This window comes from Cetorhinus maximus, chromosome 4 (assembly GCF_964194155.1).
Source record: "Cetorhinus maximus chromosome 4, sCetMax3.hap1.1, whole genome shotgun sequence".
Classification (NCBI taxonomy): domain Eukaryota; kingdom Metazoa; phylum Chordata; class Chondrichthyes; order Lamniformes; family Cetorhinidae; genus Cetorhinus; species Cetorhinus maximus.
In genome coordinates this window covers 79,781,076-79,796,797 of record NC_135882.1, presented here as the reverse complement: position 1 = coordinate 79,796,797, position 15,722 = coordinate 79,781,076, and the positions used below count along the sequence as shown (strand labels likewise).

The window sequence follows — 15,722 nt, the reverse complement described above, 5'->3', positions numbered from 1 at the left end:
AGACAGCGAGAGAGCGCTAGACAGGCAGCGAGAGAGGCATGCAGAGATAGACGGTGACTGGCCGGGGGGGGCGGGGGTGTGGGGGGCAAGGGGGGAGGGGCTGAGGGGGACACACAGAGAGGACAGACAAACAGACAGAGAGGGGGTGCTACAGACAGACAGAGGGGGGAGGATGAGGGCAGGAGAGAGATATATATCTTGCTGTGCAAGTCAATATTCCCTGTGATCCTTCTGATAAAGTCAAAGTTCCACTTGTAATAATTAGACAAAAACCCAAGCTGCATTAAGATGCACAACGAGAGAGAAATTCATGCTAAAATTCTAAACTCCGGTTCAAAGAGATGAAGGTTTGCATTGAGGGGCAGTAATTGTTCGTTAAGTAAATATACACGAGAAGTACATTTACCCGTATTGTATACAAGCATTTTCTACTAAAATTAGCACTTGTGGCTAGTCAGCTATTTCTAGCGGACAACACACAGAGAGCCAACTGAGCCACATTTCTTCAAATGTTTACACTCCAATATAAATTGCATTGAACAAAAACTTAATTTCAAAAGGCGTTATTTACAGCCTCCTTATCTCGCAAGTTTTTAAAAAAATAATGATCTTATTTACATTTCAGACTCAAGTATGGTAATACAAACCTGTAAACAGTCAAGAGATGTGCTGACTATGCGGGGACATTTCGACTGGCATGCCAACTCAAAAGGGAGAAAATACTTGTCTGCTTCAATAAAGTTTGCCTTGGATTTGACTGGCGGCAAGGTCCCAGAAACAGCCTTTGCGTCTGCATGGGGAGGACTAAATGAAACACAAATATGATTCAAATTCAACATTTGTTTTTAAAAAAGGACTGTAAGGGTTATCATAATGCATTGCTTTATTAGTACCCAAAATGTTTCATTACATTTCAGCTTTCTAAAGGAAATTTTTTTTCAACAGAAGTTACTTAAAAAATTTGATAGCCTCAAAAGGTTTTACAGTAGGTCTGGCTTTCCTTCCAAGCTTACTTTTTAGTAAATTCCCCTCTGCAGAAAGAAAAAAATAATTAAGTAAACTGAAAGGATGACAGCTAAGTTACAAATAGTCATTTGGTAGTACAGAACTAGAGTATTGCTGAAAAAAATGTCGATTTGTGAATTGTCCTGATGAGTGCAAGATGAAAAGCTTCAACAAAAAAGTCTCTTTTTTTCAGTAAAACTAAGTTACAATACAAAGCATACCTGAATTATTCAATGGCCACTGTGCTACCTTTTATTTTAGCTTTTATTAAAAGGGGAAATAAATAAATACTTTAATGATGCCAATTAGTCAAAATATCACTAGGCATTAAAAACTTACATGCAGCATCTGAGAACTTAAATCAAAGCATTGAAACACAGCAATGGAAATGATAGATGCAACTACTTTTACAGTGCAATTTAATGGATTAATCTCAAAAATAATGATCAAGAAGAGAAGTGCAATTACATGCTTGATGCATTAAATGTTCATAATGTTTCTGACATAAAGCCTAGCACTGAATGGTCGATAGTCATGTCCTGAATGTGTTATATTGCTCTAAAAGCGATTCATTTTGTAGGAAGAATGAGGAGAGGAAATGTAAACTAAATGATACAATATTGAAGAGGGTGCTGGAACAGAGAAACCTGAGGATGCATGAACATAAATCTTTGAAGTTGACAGAACAAGTTATGAAAGATGTTAGAAATGTTTACAGGATCATTGGCTTTATAAATAGAAGGTGCAACAACAGAGGGGTTATGTTACAATATTGCAAAATATTGGTTAGGGCCCAGTCGAAATACTGTGGTCAACTCTGAGCATCACAGTCTAGGTAGAATGTCAAGATCTTAGAGAGAGAGAGTGCAAAGAAGACTTATTAGAAGGCATCAGGGTTGAAGTATTTCAGTTACATGGGGAGAGGATAGAAATTGGGATTGTCCACCTTTGAACAGAAAAATTTAAAGGGAGATTAGATAGAGGTGCTGAAAATCACGATGAACTTTCAGAGAGTAAAAATGGAGAAATTGTTTCTCGTGACAGGAGAGTTGGTAATGAGAAGACACAGATTTAAGGTAACTGGTAAAAGAACCAGATGTAACATGAAGGGACAGAAAATTACACAGCAAATTATGATCTGGAATGCATTGCATTGAAGGGTAGTGGATGCTGATTCAACTTAGGCCTGGATTTCACAGTTGTAATGACACCAAAATCATCAGCTTCCGCTATAATTACTCATGAATAGTTATACACAGAAATCCAGCAGTTGATGTCATTGTCACAGGGCACACTGCTAAAGTCCTCACAGATGGAAACTAATGAAATACCATTGAATTTACGCTATTCTGCCCACTGTAAAAACCCTTTAAATTTTTAGATCTTGTTGAATGAGGTGTCACTGAATTTTTAATAGTATGTCAAGTCATAATCATGACTAAACAACCTTTCTGGCTCCAAAAAGCTATTTGTGCAATGTCAACTTTTACCACTCCATGATAAAAAAATTCCATTTTTAAAATAAAAAACAAACTTGAAAATAAAAATAGTTCACCTCTACCTTAATCCCATGTGTATGTCCCAATCTTTATTTTCCTTTCTGTAAAATTATAAAAAGTGAATGATAAATCTTGCTTGTTACTTCTTGTTTTGCTGTCTGTGAGAATTCTTCAATATGATTGAGTGCTTAGCCTGCTTGATAGCAACATTGTTACTGGATGCCAGAGATCTTCAGTAGCTGGTTCCAGAATGAAATTAACACCTGGAAAGGATAAATCCATACCACAGAGATCATTCGATCTTTGTGGGCAGCTTTCCTCAAAGTCAACAGCGACTGCTGCCACAAAAACAAAAAGTCCTGGAAAAACTCAGCAGGCCTGACAGCATCTGTGGAGAGAAAGAGAGTTAACGTTTGTCCGTATGACTCTTCTTCAGAATTAAAGACAAGTAAAAATATGGTGAAATATATACTGTTTAAGGTGTGTGGTTGGGGGGGGGGGGGGGGAGGTGACAGGTGAAGCTGGATAGAAAGACAGTGATAGGTGGAGACAAAGGAGAGATTGCAAAAGGTGTCATAAACAAAAGGTCGAAGGGGTGTTGATGGTGGTGATACTAGCTAAAGGAGGTGCTAATGGTGACATTAAGAGTAAAAAGCAGAATGAGCAAGTGACAGGTGGCCCTAGTGGGCGTGGGGCGGAGGGAGGGGGTGGTGGGGGGAAAAAGATCGAAATAGGGTAAAAGGTGGGGATAAAACAATGAATAAAAATGGAAATAAATATAAATAATAAAAATAGGTGGGCAAAATATATATATAAAAATTTTAAAATAAACATTTGAGAAAAGGGGATCAAAAAGGGGTGAGGATGGAGGAGAGAGTTCATGGTCCGAATTTGTTGAACTCAATGTTAAGTCCGGAAGGCTGTAAAGTGCCTAATTGGAATATGAGGTGCTGTCCCTGCAGTTTGCGTTGAGCTTCACTGTAACATTGCAGCAAGCCATGGACGGACATGTGGGCATGAGAGCAGGGTGGTGTGTTGAAAAGGCAAGCAACAGGAAGGTCTGGGTGATGCCTGCGGACAGACCGAAGGTGTTCCGCAAAGCGGTCACCCAGTCTGCGTTTGGTCTCTCCAATGTAGAGGAGACCGCATTGGGAGCAGCGAATGCAGTAGACCAAATTGAGGGAAGTGCAAGTGAAGGGCTGCTTCACTTGAAAGGAGTATGTGGACCCTTGGATGGTGAGGAAGGGGGGGAAGTAAAGTAGCAGGTGTTACACCTTCTACGATTGCATGGCAAGGTGCCATGGGAGGGGGTTGAGGTGTTGGGGGTGATGGAGGAGTGGACCAGGGTGTCCCGGAGGGAACGGTCCCTACGGAATGCCAACAGGGTGGGTGAAGGGGAGAGTGTTTGGTGGTGGCGTCATGCTGGAGTTGGCAAAAATAGTGGAGGATGATCCTTTGAATGCGGAGGCTGGTGGGGTGAAAAGAGAGGGAAAGGGGGGCCCTCCCTATCATAGTTCTGGGAGGGCAGAGGCACGGGAGATGGGTCAGACACGGTTGAAAGCCTCTAGCCACCATGGGGGGGGGGGGGGGGGGGGGGGGGGGGGGGGGACCTCGGTTAAGGCAGAAGGAAGACCTGTCAGAAGCACTGTTTTGGAAAGTGGAATCATCGGAACAAATGCGATGGAGGCAAAGGAACTGAAAGAATGTGACGGAGTCCTTACAAGGAAGTAGGGTGTGAGGAGTTGTAGTCAAGGTAGCTGTGGGAGTCGGTGGGCTTGTAATGAATATTGGTGGACAGTCTATCACCAGAAATTGAGACAGAGAGGTCAAGGAAGGGAAGTGTCAGGTGATGGACCATGTGAAAGTGATGGAGGGGTGGAAATTGGAAGCAAAATTAATAAATTTTTCCACGTCCAAACGAGAGCATGAAGCAGCACCGAAACAGTCATCGATGTACCGGTGGGAGGGGGCCTGAGTAGGACTGGAGCAAGGAATGTTCCACATACCCCATAAAGAGACAGGCATAACTGGGGCCCATGCAAGTACCCATAGCCACACCTTTTATTTGGAGGAAGTGAGGCCAGTTTAAGGAGAAATTGTTCAGTGAGAGAACAAGTTCAGCCAGACGGAGGAGAGTGGCGGTGGATGGGGATTCTCCGGGCCTCTGTTCAAGAAAGAAGCGGAAAGCCCTCAGACCATCCTAGTGGGGGATGGGGGTGTCGAGGGATTGGACATCCATGGTGAAGAGGAGGCAGTTGGTGCCAAGGAACTGAAAATTGTTGATATGATGTAGGGCATCAGAGGAATCGCGGATGTCAGTGGGAAGAGACTGGACAAGGGGAGACAGAACGGAGACAAGATAGGAAGAAATGAGTTCCGTAGGGCAGGAACAGGCTGACATGATTGGTCTACCGGTACAGTCCTGTTTGTGGATTTTGGGGAGGAGGTAGAAGCGGGCTGTCCGAGGCTGGGAGACCGTGAGGTTGGAAGCTTTGGAGGGAAGATCTCAAGAGGAGATGAGGTCAATGACAATCCTGGAAACAATGGCTTGATGTTCGGTGGTGGGGTCATGGTCCAGGGGGAGGTAGGAGGAAGTGTCTGCGAGTTGGCGCTCAGTCTCTGCGAAGTAGACGTCAGTACGCCAGACAACAACAGCACCACCCTTGTCAGCAGGTTTGATAACAAAGTCAGGGTTAGAACTGAGAGAACGGAGGACAGCAAGTTCGGAAGGAGACAGGTTAGAGCAGATGAGGGAAGCAGAGAAATTGAGACAGCCCATGGCACGCCGACAGTTAGCAATGGAAAGATCAAGGGCAGAGGGAGGGGTCCAGGTGAAGGGAGAATACTGGAGGCAGGTGAAAGGATCTGTTGAACGGGGGGAGGACTCTTGCCCAAAGAAGTCACCACGGAGACTAAGGTGGTGGAAGAAGAGTTCAGCATCGTGCCAAGCCCGGGATTCATTGAGGTGAGGGCTTAAGGGTTTGAAATTGAGTCCTTTGCTGAGTATTGAACGTTCAGCATCAGAGAGGGGAAGGTCAGGGGGTATGGTGAATACACGGCAGGAGCTAGGATTAGAAGACGGGATAGGGTCAGAGGGACGGGAGGGGGCGGAGGGTCCTGGGTGGACATTGGTATCAATGAGTTGTTGGAACTTGCGTGCCTTCGCACCTGAAAGAAAGAGACAAAGTTTCTCGTCGGATGAGATGAAGAATAAAATTAAACTGGGGGCAAGGACAGCTTTGAGACAGGGTGAGTCAATGCTGCTGGAGGGAGAGGTCGAGTGTGTTCATATGGCAGCGCATGGCACTGAGTGTGGATCTCAGGGTGTGGCAAGAACAGCAGTCCGAGGAGGGTTGTACGCCCCGGAGATACCTGTAATTCTGGGTATGTCCGACCCATCTACTGCGCCTCTGCCCTCACACCTTCATCTCCCTCCCAGAACCATGATAGGGTCCCCCTTGTCCTCACTTTTCACCCCACCAGCCTCTGCATTCAAAGAATCATCCTCTGCCATTTCCACCAACTCCAGACTGGTGCCACAACCAAACACATCTTCCCTTCACCCCCCCATCGGCGTTCCATAGGGGCCGTTCCCTCCGGGACACCCTGATCCATTCCTCCATCACCCCCAACATCTCAACCCCCTCCCACTGCACCTTCCCATGCAATCGCAGAAGGTGCAAACACCTGCCACTTTACTTCCCCCCCTTCCTCACTGTCCAAGGGTCCAAATACTCCTTTCAGGTGAAGCAGCGCTTCACTTGCACTTTCCTCAATTTGGTCTACTGCATTCGCTGCTCCCAATGCGGTCTCCTCTACATTGGAGAGACCAAACGCAGACTGGGTGACCGCTTTGCAGAACACCTTCGGTCTGTCTGCATGACCCAGACCTTCCAGTCGCTTGCCATTTCAACACACCACCCTGCTCTCATGCCCACATGTCCGTCCTTGGCCTGCTGCAAGCTCAACGCAACCTGCAGGGACAGCACCTCATATTCCAATTAGGCACTTTACAGCCTTCCAGACTTAACATTGAGTTCAACAACTTCAGACCATGAACTCTCTCCTCCACCCTCACCCCTTTTTCGTCACCTTTTTTCAATTATTTATTTTTAAATTTTTATATATTTTTTTTCCCACCTATTTTTATTATATTTTATATTTATTTACATTTTTATTCATTGTTTTATCCCCACCTTTTTGGCCTATTTCGATCTTTTTTCCCACCACCCTCCCCTCCCCCCACCCCACCCCACTAGGGCCATCTGTCACTTGCTCATTCTGCTTTCTACTCTTAATGTCACCATTAGCACCTCCTTTAGCCAGTATCACCACCAGCAACACCCCTTCGACCTTTTGTTTATGACATCTTTTGCAACCTCTCCTTTGCCTTCACCTATCACTGGCCTTCTATCCAACTTCACCTGTTCTCCACCCCCCCACCCCCCCACCCCCCCTTAAACAGTATATATTTCACCATATTTTTACTTCTCTTTGGTTCTGAAGAAGAGTCACACTCGAAACGTTAACTCTGTCTTTCTCTCCACAGATGCTGTCAGGCCTGCTGAGTTTTTCCAGCACTTTTTGTTTTTGTTTCAGATTTCCAAGCATCTGCAGTTTTTTGCCTTTAGTGACTGCTGCCAGGTAGCTACAGACCACAAAATCTGGGCAAATTTCTTTCAAAAGGAAATTGGATAAATATTTGAAGGGAAAACAAATTGCAGTGCTATGGGGAAAGCTCTTTCAAAGTGTTGGCACAGGCAAGATGGGCCAAATGGCCTCCTTCTGGGCTCAATCATTCTATGCTAAAAAGATTACTAAAATTGTGATGCATATTGTATTTGTTTAGGTCAGCCTACATTTCAAGTCAGAGTATCAAATAAGATGCTTCAGCTGGGTAAATTTCAGTAATGTCTTTTAGTGTACCACCATTTTAAGTGCAAGTTTGTCTTTCTCGATCACAGCAAGAGGACTTAATTGGACACAGCCTGCGACTCACTGATCAAATTTCACCTAGGACAGTGACGCATCAAACTTTGTCTGGAACTGAGGAGTTTTATCTGCACCCTAGGCATTTTTCAAACAAAGAAACTACTTTTATGCGTAGGTTATTTGCTACCCTCTTTACTGTTCTCTACACCATATAACATCCTCAGTAGAAAGAGCAGGTGGGCAGCTGGTTCTAGGTTGTTCTCAATAGCACTTTGTTCATACAATTATATTGTTCTCGCTTCAATTCCAAAAACCTGGCATTCATTCACCAGCTCCTGCTATTAAGTCAGTTTTTGAAAGCCTACTGGCAGACTTATAGATCAAGGTAAAATCATGCTGCCGTCAGGCTGTGTAAACAAGTTTAACTGTGGAGATTTTGGAGGATGGTTCAATGACATTGTTTCCCAAACTCCAAATAATATTAATTTAAAAATAGCTTTTGAAATCAGCTACTTAAAAGGTACAGGCTTGCTTTCCCCACTTCCAATGGGGAATTCCCAAAATTTTGCTGACCATTAGTGTAACAAACTGCACTTACTTAGTCTCTTTAACATAGAAAAGTATCCATCTCTTCAGAGACATAATGGTCAAAAGGTAAGAATAGAGGGGTAAATTCAGGCATGGTCAAAAAGCTTGGTTCTAAGAGCAGTCTTGCAAGAGTCAAGGGAGCTGGAGGAGCAATGGGATAAATGGAGGAAATTCCAGAGCATGGGAACCGGGAAAACAAAGGCATAGGGAATAGGGTATGCACAAGAGGCTAGAATGGACAAATCAAATTGGCAAAAGTAGTTTGAATTGTTCATAGAAAGCATTTGAGACAGTTTCCTAGCATATGATATGAACCAAAAAGGGTGAGACACCATTTTACATCTGTCTTATGTCATGCAACAGGGTTAGTTAGTAATCTCATAGTAATGGGTCACCTGGGGAATTGCGATTGTAATACAATGAATATCACCCTGAGTGACACGCGCAAGTTCAAAACTAGAGTATTAAACTTAAGTAAAGCCAATTTCATAAGAATGAAGGGACAAGTTGACTATGATGGATTGGGAAACTAAATTAAAAAGGACAGTACATAAGCAACGGTGAACATTTTTTAAAGGTCATAATTCTCTGCAAATATACATTCCATTGAGAAATAAAGGACCAAGTCTTCCAGTTTCTGGATTGTCAGAGACGAGACATATGACAGAAGATGTGTGACCCTGCGAAGTCCTGACGCACAGACTTGCGTGGAAATTGGCCGAGAAGTTTAAACTTCCGAAGGACAATTCCCCATTGTCTAGAACCTGTGCAAATGTCTCTGATTCTGACCCAGGCTTAGCTTGACAGTTACCCAGGAAATGGGTAACTCTACAACAGGCCCCCGCAATCCCCTCCCTGACCACCCGGCTACCCCCTCAACCAGACCCGACTACCTCCCCGACCACCCAACTACCCCAACCACCCTGGACCAGACCCAACTACCCCCCTCCTCACCCCCGACTATACCACTCCCTACCAATCAGACTAATCTACGCCCCCCGCCCCCCCCCCCCCACCCACCAGACCAGTCAACCACCCCACCGCCAGACCCCTACGTCACCCCCAACCAGATCTGGCTACCAGACTACGTCAAACCCCCCAACCCAATATGACTATCTCCCTATCTCCCCCCAAACCCACCACCAACCACATATCCCTCCCAATCAGACCCAACTAGGCCCGACTGCCACTCCTCACCACCACCCTACCCTAACCACCTAACCACCCTCCCCCGACCAGACTATCCGCCTATCCATTCACTCATTCATTAAAAAATTGAATCTTTTAATACTAACCAGAATATGGCAGCTACTGTCATTAAAAGAGAGCATGTCCTTGTTCCCCGGACTCTATTATGATCTGATGGAGTTAGAGGGGAGATGCTGCGCTACGCATTTCTTCTTCAGTTGGGATCAGAAAGTCTTGAAAGAAATATGCAGTAGTGTCACATCAGGAAGATCTTTGCAGGTAGTAAAAAAGTGTGCAGCTTTGCCGCTAACTGGAAGACTCAGGCCAAAAATGCCATGGGAAAAGTGATCCATTTGTGGCTAACTAAATAAGTTAATGATGGCATTAGGTTAAAAGATGAGGCTTATATTATTGCCAAGAAGAGTTGAGACAAACTCCATACTTTGCAAAAATCTGTATTTGAGAGATATCCCTTTCAATCCAAAGTGAAGCGAGAGGGGAAAGGGGTGCAATTGGGATTCCTGGCTATGAGATCATTAGACTTCTGAGAAGCTACTCTGGCTGACGTTGCTATGGGATGAAAGCTAAAAAAAGACAAAGAAAAACTAGTTGGGGATTCGAGTTGCAGGTTGTCTCTATCAGCAGTACACACAAAACTTGTGTGAGGAGAACCTTTTTACGAAAAGTCCACTTTCTGTTTGGCACTAAAATGAAAAATAGAACTCCACAAGCTCTTGGGGAAGTAGTGTATGATAAGCTTAAACGTACTGAATTCTAAAAGCAGTGTGAATAGCTCAGGCATGCTAAAGAGTTAAATGTTTGCGTCAGAGAACAAGACCCTGACCAGGTGTTGCTGGTTGCTTGGTTGGTTGAAAAGGAAAGCTATGCCATCAGGAATGGTGTAACCAGATTAAGAGAGGGTTTGTAGAAATGCACATTGTCAGTGTTAGCCATGTCTGGGGACCTTGGATAAAATACAGATGCCACTTAAAGCAATTTGAGGGTCAAATCCATTGAGTGGGAAAAGTGAGAGATTCTACATACTGGAGGTTGGGTTGGAAAGACAATGAGATTGCATGTGGTGCCACATTTGTGAGGGAAGTGATGCAAGTGCTTATAATTACTTGAGGCGTATCTTCACTATATCAACTATTTAAAGTGAAGTCCATCTTTGAGTGAAACAAAATTTAGCATGCATTAACAAGACAAGCGTTCTGTTGATTTTAGGTTCGACTGTGACAGTACAAGTTTTCAAAAGTGAAATGTTGTCCATCGATTCCTTTTATTGGAATTGTTTGCAAATTGCTTTCTTTTCAGGTTAATGGTCTCTATGGGGATCGTAGCGGGGTAGTAAGCTTGAGAATTGGGAATGTTTTAGAAACCAACAAAGGGTGACCGAAAAAATGATAAAGAGGGAGAAAATAGAGTACAAGAGTAAACTAGCATGTAGAAATACATTGTAAGTAAAAAGGAAGGCAGTAGTGACTGTAAATTCAAGTCCTTTAAAGGCTGAGGCAGGAGAAATTATAATGGGGAATAAGGAAATGGTAGACAAATGGCAGAGGTGAAACAAATATTTTGTGTTTGTTTTCACAGTAGAAGACACAAAACACGCCCAAGAAATAAAAGGGTACCAAGGGTCTAATGAGAGTTAGGAATGTAAAGTAATTAATGTTAGCAAAGAAAAGGTTTGAGAGAAATTAATGGAACTAAATGCAGAGAAATACCCTGGGCCTGATGGCTTAGGCCTAGGGTTCTAAAAGAGGTGGCTGCAGAGAAAGTGAATGCACTGGTGATGCTCTTCCAAATTTACAAGATGCTAACAACACTATTCAAGAAATGAGGGAGAGAGAAAATATGGAATTGCAGACCAGTTGGCCTGACATCTGCCTAAGAAAATCTGAAATCCATTATTAAGGAAGTTGTAACAGGACACTTAGAAGATCATAACATGATTAGGTAGAGTTAACATAATCTTAAGAATTGGAATTGTTTGACAAATCTGTGAAGAGTTTTTGAGGATGTAACTGGCAGGGTAGATATAGCATACTTGAATTTTCAAAAGGCATTTGATGAAGTGCCACATGAAAGGCATTGCACAAAATTAGGGCTCATGGGGTTAGAAATAATATATCAGCATGGATAAAGAATTGGTTAAAGAACAGAAAACAGAGTTGGAATAAATGGAATAAAAACAGGAAATGCTGAAAATAATCAACAGGTCTGGCAGCATCTGTGGAAAGAGAAACAGAGCTAATATTTCAAGTTTTCTTTAGGACTGGGAAAAGCTAGAAATGTGATAGCTTTTAAGTAGGTGAAGTTGGAGAGGGGTTGCCCAAGCTGTACGTCAAATTGCATTACTGTGTCAGCTATGCCATCCACAGGAAAGTGGTAAGAAATCTTTCGTGAGAGGCCAGAAAGGACCAAACTCCACCTCCACGTTTCAGGCCAGGCACCAATATCCCACGTGGACCTCCTCAGAAACCTATGTAAACATGAGTGAATCCCATAATTTGGTTTGAAGTAATAAAAATGTTGGACCATAAAAAAAACAGCACAAAGGCAAGGTCTGTGATAAGGCGGAAGACAGGTGAAATTAAATGACAAAAGACTTGCCTCTCATACCTTTCTAGTTTCCTTTGTTTAGATTTAAAACCTAGTTTTGGATTGAACTACATCGCTTTCAAACTTAATGTAAAATTGCATATTATGGTCACCCTTCCCTAAAGGCTCCTTTACAACACGACTATTAATTAGTCCTTTCTCATTGCACAATACTAGGTCTAAAATAGCCATTCCTTAGTTGGTCCCTCAACAAACTGTTCTAGAAAACCATCTTGCATATTTTCCAGGAATTCATCCTCCATAGTATGAGTGCTAATTTGGTTTACCCAGTCTGTATGTAGATTGAAGACCCCCTGATTACTGTATTACTCATGTTATATATGCCTCTAATTTCCTGATTTACACCATGCCCAACATTGCTACTACTGCTTGGTGGCCTATAAATATCTCTCACCAATGTCTCTAATGTATTGATCTCATCCTTTATTAAAGTGCTACCCCACCTCCTTTTCCTTTTTGCCTATCCTTCCTAAATGTCAAATACCCTTGAGTATTCAGTTCCCAGCTATGGTTACCCTGCAGCCACATCTTGTAATGGCATTTAGATCATAATGGCATTTAGATCATACCCATTTACTTCTATTTGTGCCATCAATTCATCTACCTTGTTGTGAATGCTACATGCATTCAAATAGAGTGCATTTAATTCACCTTAACATTTTTCTGTATTTTAACCCTAATTTGATGCTAGCTTTTGTTTCCATTCCCTTCCAATTTTGCTTGCTACTTTTCTTCAACATGGAGGAACACTGATTATCAGCTGAGTGAGGGCGGTACTTGATAATCGGCAGGAGATTTCCTTGCCCATGTTTGACCTGATGCCATGAGATTCCATGGGGTCCGGAGTCAATGTTGAGGGCTCCCAGGGCAACTCCCTCCCTATACCATTGAGCCGCCACCTCTGCTGGGTCTGTCCTGCCAGTGGAGCAGGACATAACCAGAGATGGTGATGGTGGTGTCTGGGACATTATCTGTAAGATATGATTCTGTGAGGATGACTATGTCAGGCTGTTGCTTGACTAGTCTGTGAGACAGCTCTCCCAATTTTGGCACAAGATGTCAGTAAGGAGGACTTTGCAAGGTCGATAGGACTGAGATTGCCGTTGTCGTTTCCGGTGCCTGGGTCGATGCTGGGTGGTCCGTCTGGCCAATGAATGAATGGTTTTGTTCTTTTTTTGTGACTTTGTAGTGGTTTTATACAATTGCATGGCTTGCTAGACCATTTCAGAGGGCATTTAAGAATCAACCACATTGCTGGAGTCACATGCCAGGCCACAAAAGGGCGCTAGATTTCCTTCCCTAAAGGTCATTACTGAACCAAATGGGTTTTTACAACAATCGACAATGGTTACATGGTCATGATTAGACTTTTATGTCCAGATTTTTATTGAAATCAAATTCCACCATCTGCCTGGTGGGTTTCAAACCCAGGTCTCTGGTTACTAGTCCAGCGACAATACCACTATGCCATTGCCTCCATAAGGTCCCTTGCATAGTCTAAGGCTTGATAACTAGCACAAAGTCCTGTGTTTTTGCACTAACACCACAAAGTAGAATTCAGAAGGAAACAATGATGACGATGTTACTTCCAGTCTAAACTTCTGCTTTGTGTCAACCATCCAGCCAGGCATTAAGTTTCTTTGTTGACATCGCTATTGGAAGGAAGGACAAATTCATGGATAATTTATGATGCATGAATAAAGTGTCCATAAAGTATCAAACTACTCAAGGTTATAGGGCTAGCCAAAATAAAGCAAAACGCTTCGAGTAAAAACATTTCATTTTGGCACAACTCCACTGAAGATGAATCGATTATGGCTGGAGGAACAGATTGGAAAATATTCCTGAATTTCAAGGATCTACCCCAGGGCCTAGATCACTGGTGAATATACATAAAGTTTATAAATAGTTCTATGTACAATAGTCTACTGTTACATCCACTTGTGTAAATCTTTTAAAATGCCATCTGTGTACCTTTTCACGGTATTTTTTTTTGTCATCAGGTCTATTGCTGTCTTTCACCGTGCAAGTTATCATCATTTTGGACAAAACTGAAAATATATCGAACAGCGAGGGGTTCACTCGCAAAGGAAAGTTGTCTCTACCCATGGATAAATACAGAGGAGATGTTGATAATATATATAATATAATAAATACAGGTGCAGAGGAGATTCACCAGGATGTTGCCTGGGCTGGAGCGTTTCAGCTATGAAGAGAGATTGGATAGGCTGGGTTTGTTTTCCTTGGAACAGAGAAGGCTGAGGGGGGACCAGATTGAGGCGTACAAAATTATGAGGGGCATAGACAGGGCAGATAGGAAAAAAAACGTTTCCCTTTAGTGGAGGGGTCAATAACCAGGGGGCATAGATTTAACGAAAGGGGCAGGAGGTTTAGAGGGGATTTGAGTAAAATATTTTTTCACCCAGAGGGTGGGGGTATCTGGAACTCTGTCTGGAAGGGTGGTGGAGGCAGGCACCCTCACAACATTGAAGAAGTATTTCGATGAACATTTGAAACGCCATAGCATACAGGGCTATGGGCCAAGTGCTGGAAAATGGAATTAGAGTAGATAGGGGCTTGGTGACTGGTGCGGACACAATGGGCCGAAGGGCCTCTTTCTGTGCTGTAAAGTCTATGACACTATGACATTATTAGCTTTGTTTCTCTCCTTTTTGAAATCCCTCTCGGGTTCCCAACCCCCTGCCAAGTATAACTCCCGCCCCCCAATCACCCCAGTGCCCCAGCAAATCTCCCAGTGAGGATATTGGTCCCGGTCCTGCTCCACTGGTCCCAGTACCTCAGAAATCTAAAGATTTCCTTCCTGCCTCACCTCTCCTGCCATGCATTCAATTGCTCTATCCTCCTATTTCTGTACACACTAGAACATGACACTGGGAGTAATCTGAGATGACTGCCTTTAAAGTCCTGCTTTTTAATTTCTTTCCTAGCTATCTAAAATCTGCTTTCAGGACCTCATTCCTCTTTCTATCTATATCATTGGCAGAAATATGGACCACAACCTGTTCACCCTCCCTATAACAATGTCCTTCAGCCACTCATCTTTAACCCTGGAAAGAGGGAGACATAACATCCTAGAGTGCTGCAGAAACATCTATCTGTATGCCTAACTATTGAATCTTCTAACACTATTGCTCTTCCACTCTTCTTCCTCCTCTCCTGTGCAGCTGAGCCACTGATGGTGCTACAGGCTTGGATCAGGCTGCACACCTTTGAGGAACCAATTCCCTTCATCTGTATCCAAAATGGAAAAACTGTTTAGTGAGCGAGATGGACTCAGGGGACTCCTGCACTACCTGTCTGGCCCTCCTAGACTTTCTGGCGGTTCTACCCATTCCCTCTCTGCCTGTATTCTCTTAGCCTGCAGTGCAATCACCTCCCTAAATGTGCTATTCACATAGTTTCCAGCATCACGGATGTGCCACAGTGACTCCAGCCATTGCCTGAGTTCCAAAACCCAAAGCTCAAGTTTCTGCAGCTGGTGACATTTCCTGCACATGTAGTTGTCTAGGCCACAGGAAGCATCCACTACTTCCCTCATGTAACAGGATGGGCATTCCACATACCCGAGCTGCTCTGCCATGCCTTAACTTTACAAACTATTTATTAGAAACTGGAGGTGAGAAACCTAGACCCTAATGCTCCTAATAAGCTTTACTACTGCTCGTAAACCTTACAATTACTACTAAATTACCGAGTTTTGAAAGATAAATTAGCAAAATACTCACTAACCAATTAATCATCTGATTCCCTGTGATGTCTCACTTTGAATTTTCCTCAGAACACAGCTGGTCCACATGCTGAGCCCCATAGCTCTTTTAAACGGTTCCACTGCTCACCGTGCTCTTTTAAACTCAAAGTTACCTC

At 43.3% G+C, this 15,722-nt stretch overlaps 1 protein-coding gene across 4 annotated transcripts in view; it reads right to left on the bottom strand.

The window, feature by feature from the left end:
- The window catches only part of arfgef1 (ADP-ribosylation factor guanine nucleotide-exchange factor 1 (brefeldin A-inhibited)), a 301,506-nt gene that overhangs the window by 212,823 nt on the left and 72,961 nt on the right, over positions 1-15,722 (bottom strand). For 2 of the 4 annotated variants that reach the window (XM_078540375.1, XM_078540378.1), the window contains exons 3-4: positions 2,567-2,605; positions 648-804 (exon numbers count right to left, since the gene is read on the bottom strand). In XM_078540375.1, the coding sequence (XP_078396501.1) occupies positions 648-804; positions 2,567-2,605 (196 nt within the window). The remainder of the gene's footprint in view (positions 1-647; positions 805-2,566; positions 2,606-15,722) is intronic. The other 2 variants (XM_078540377.1, XM_078540380.1) reach the window with 1 other exon arrangement.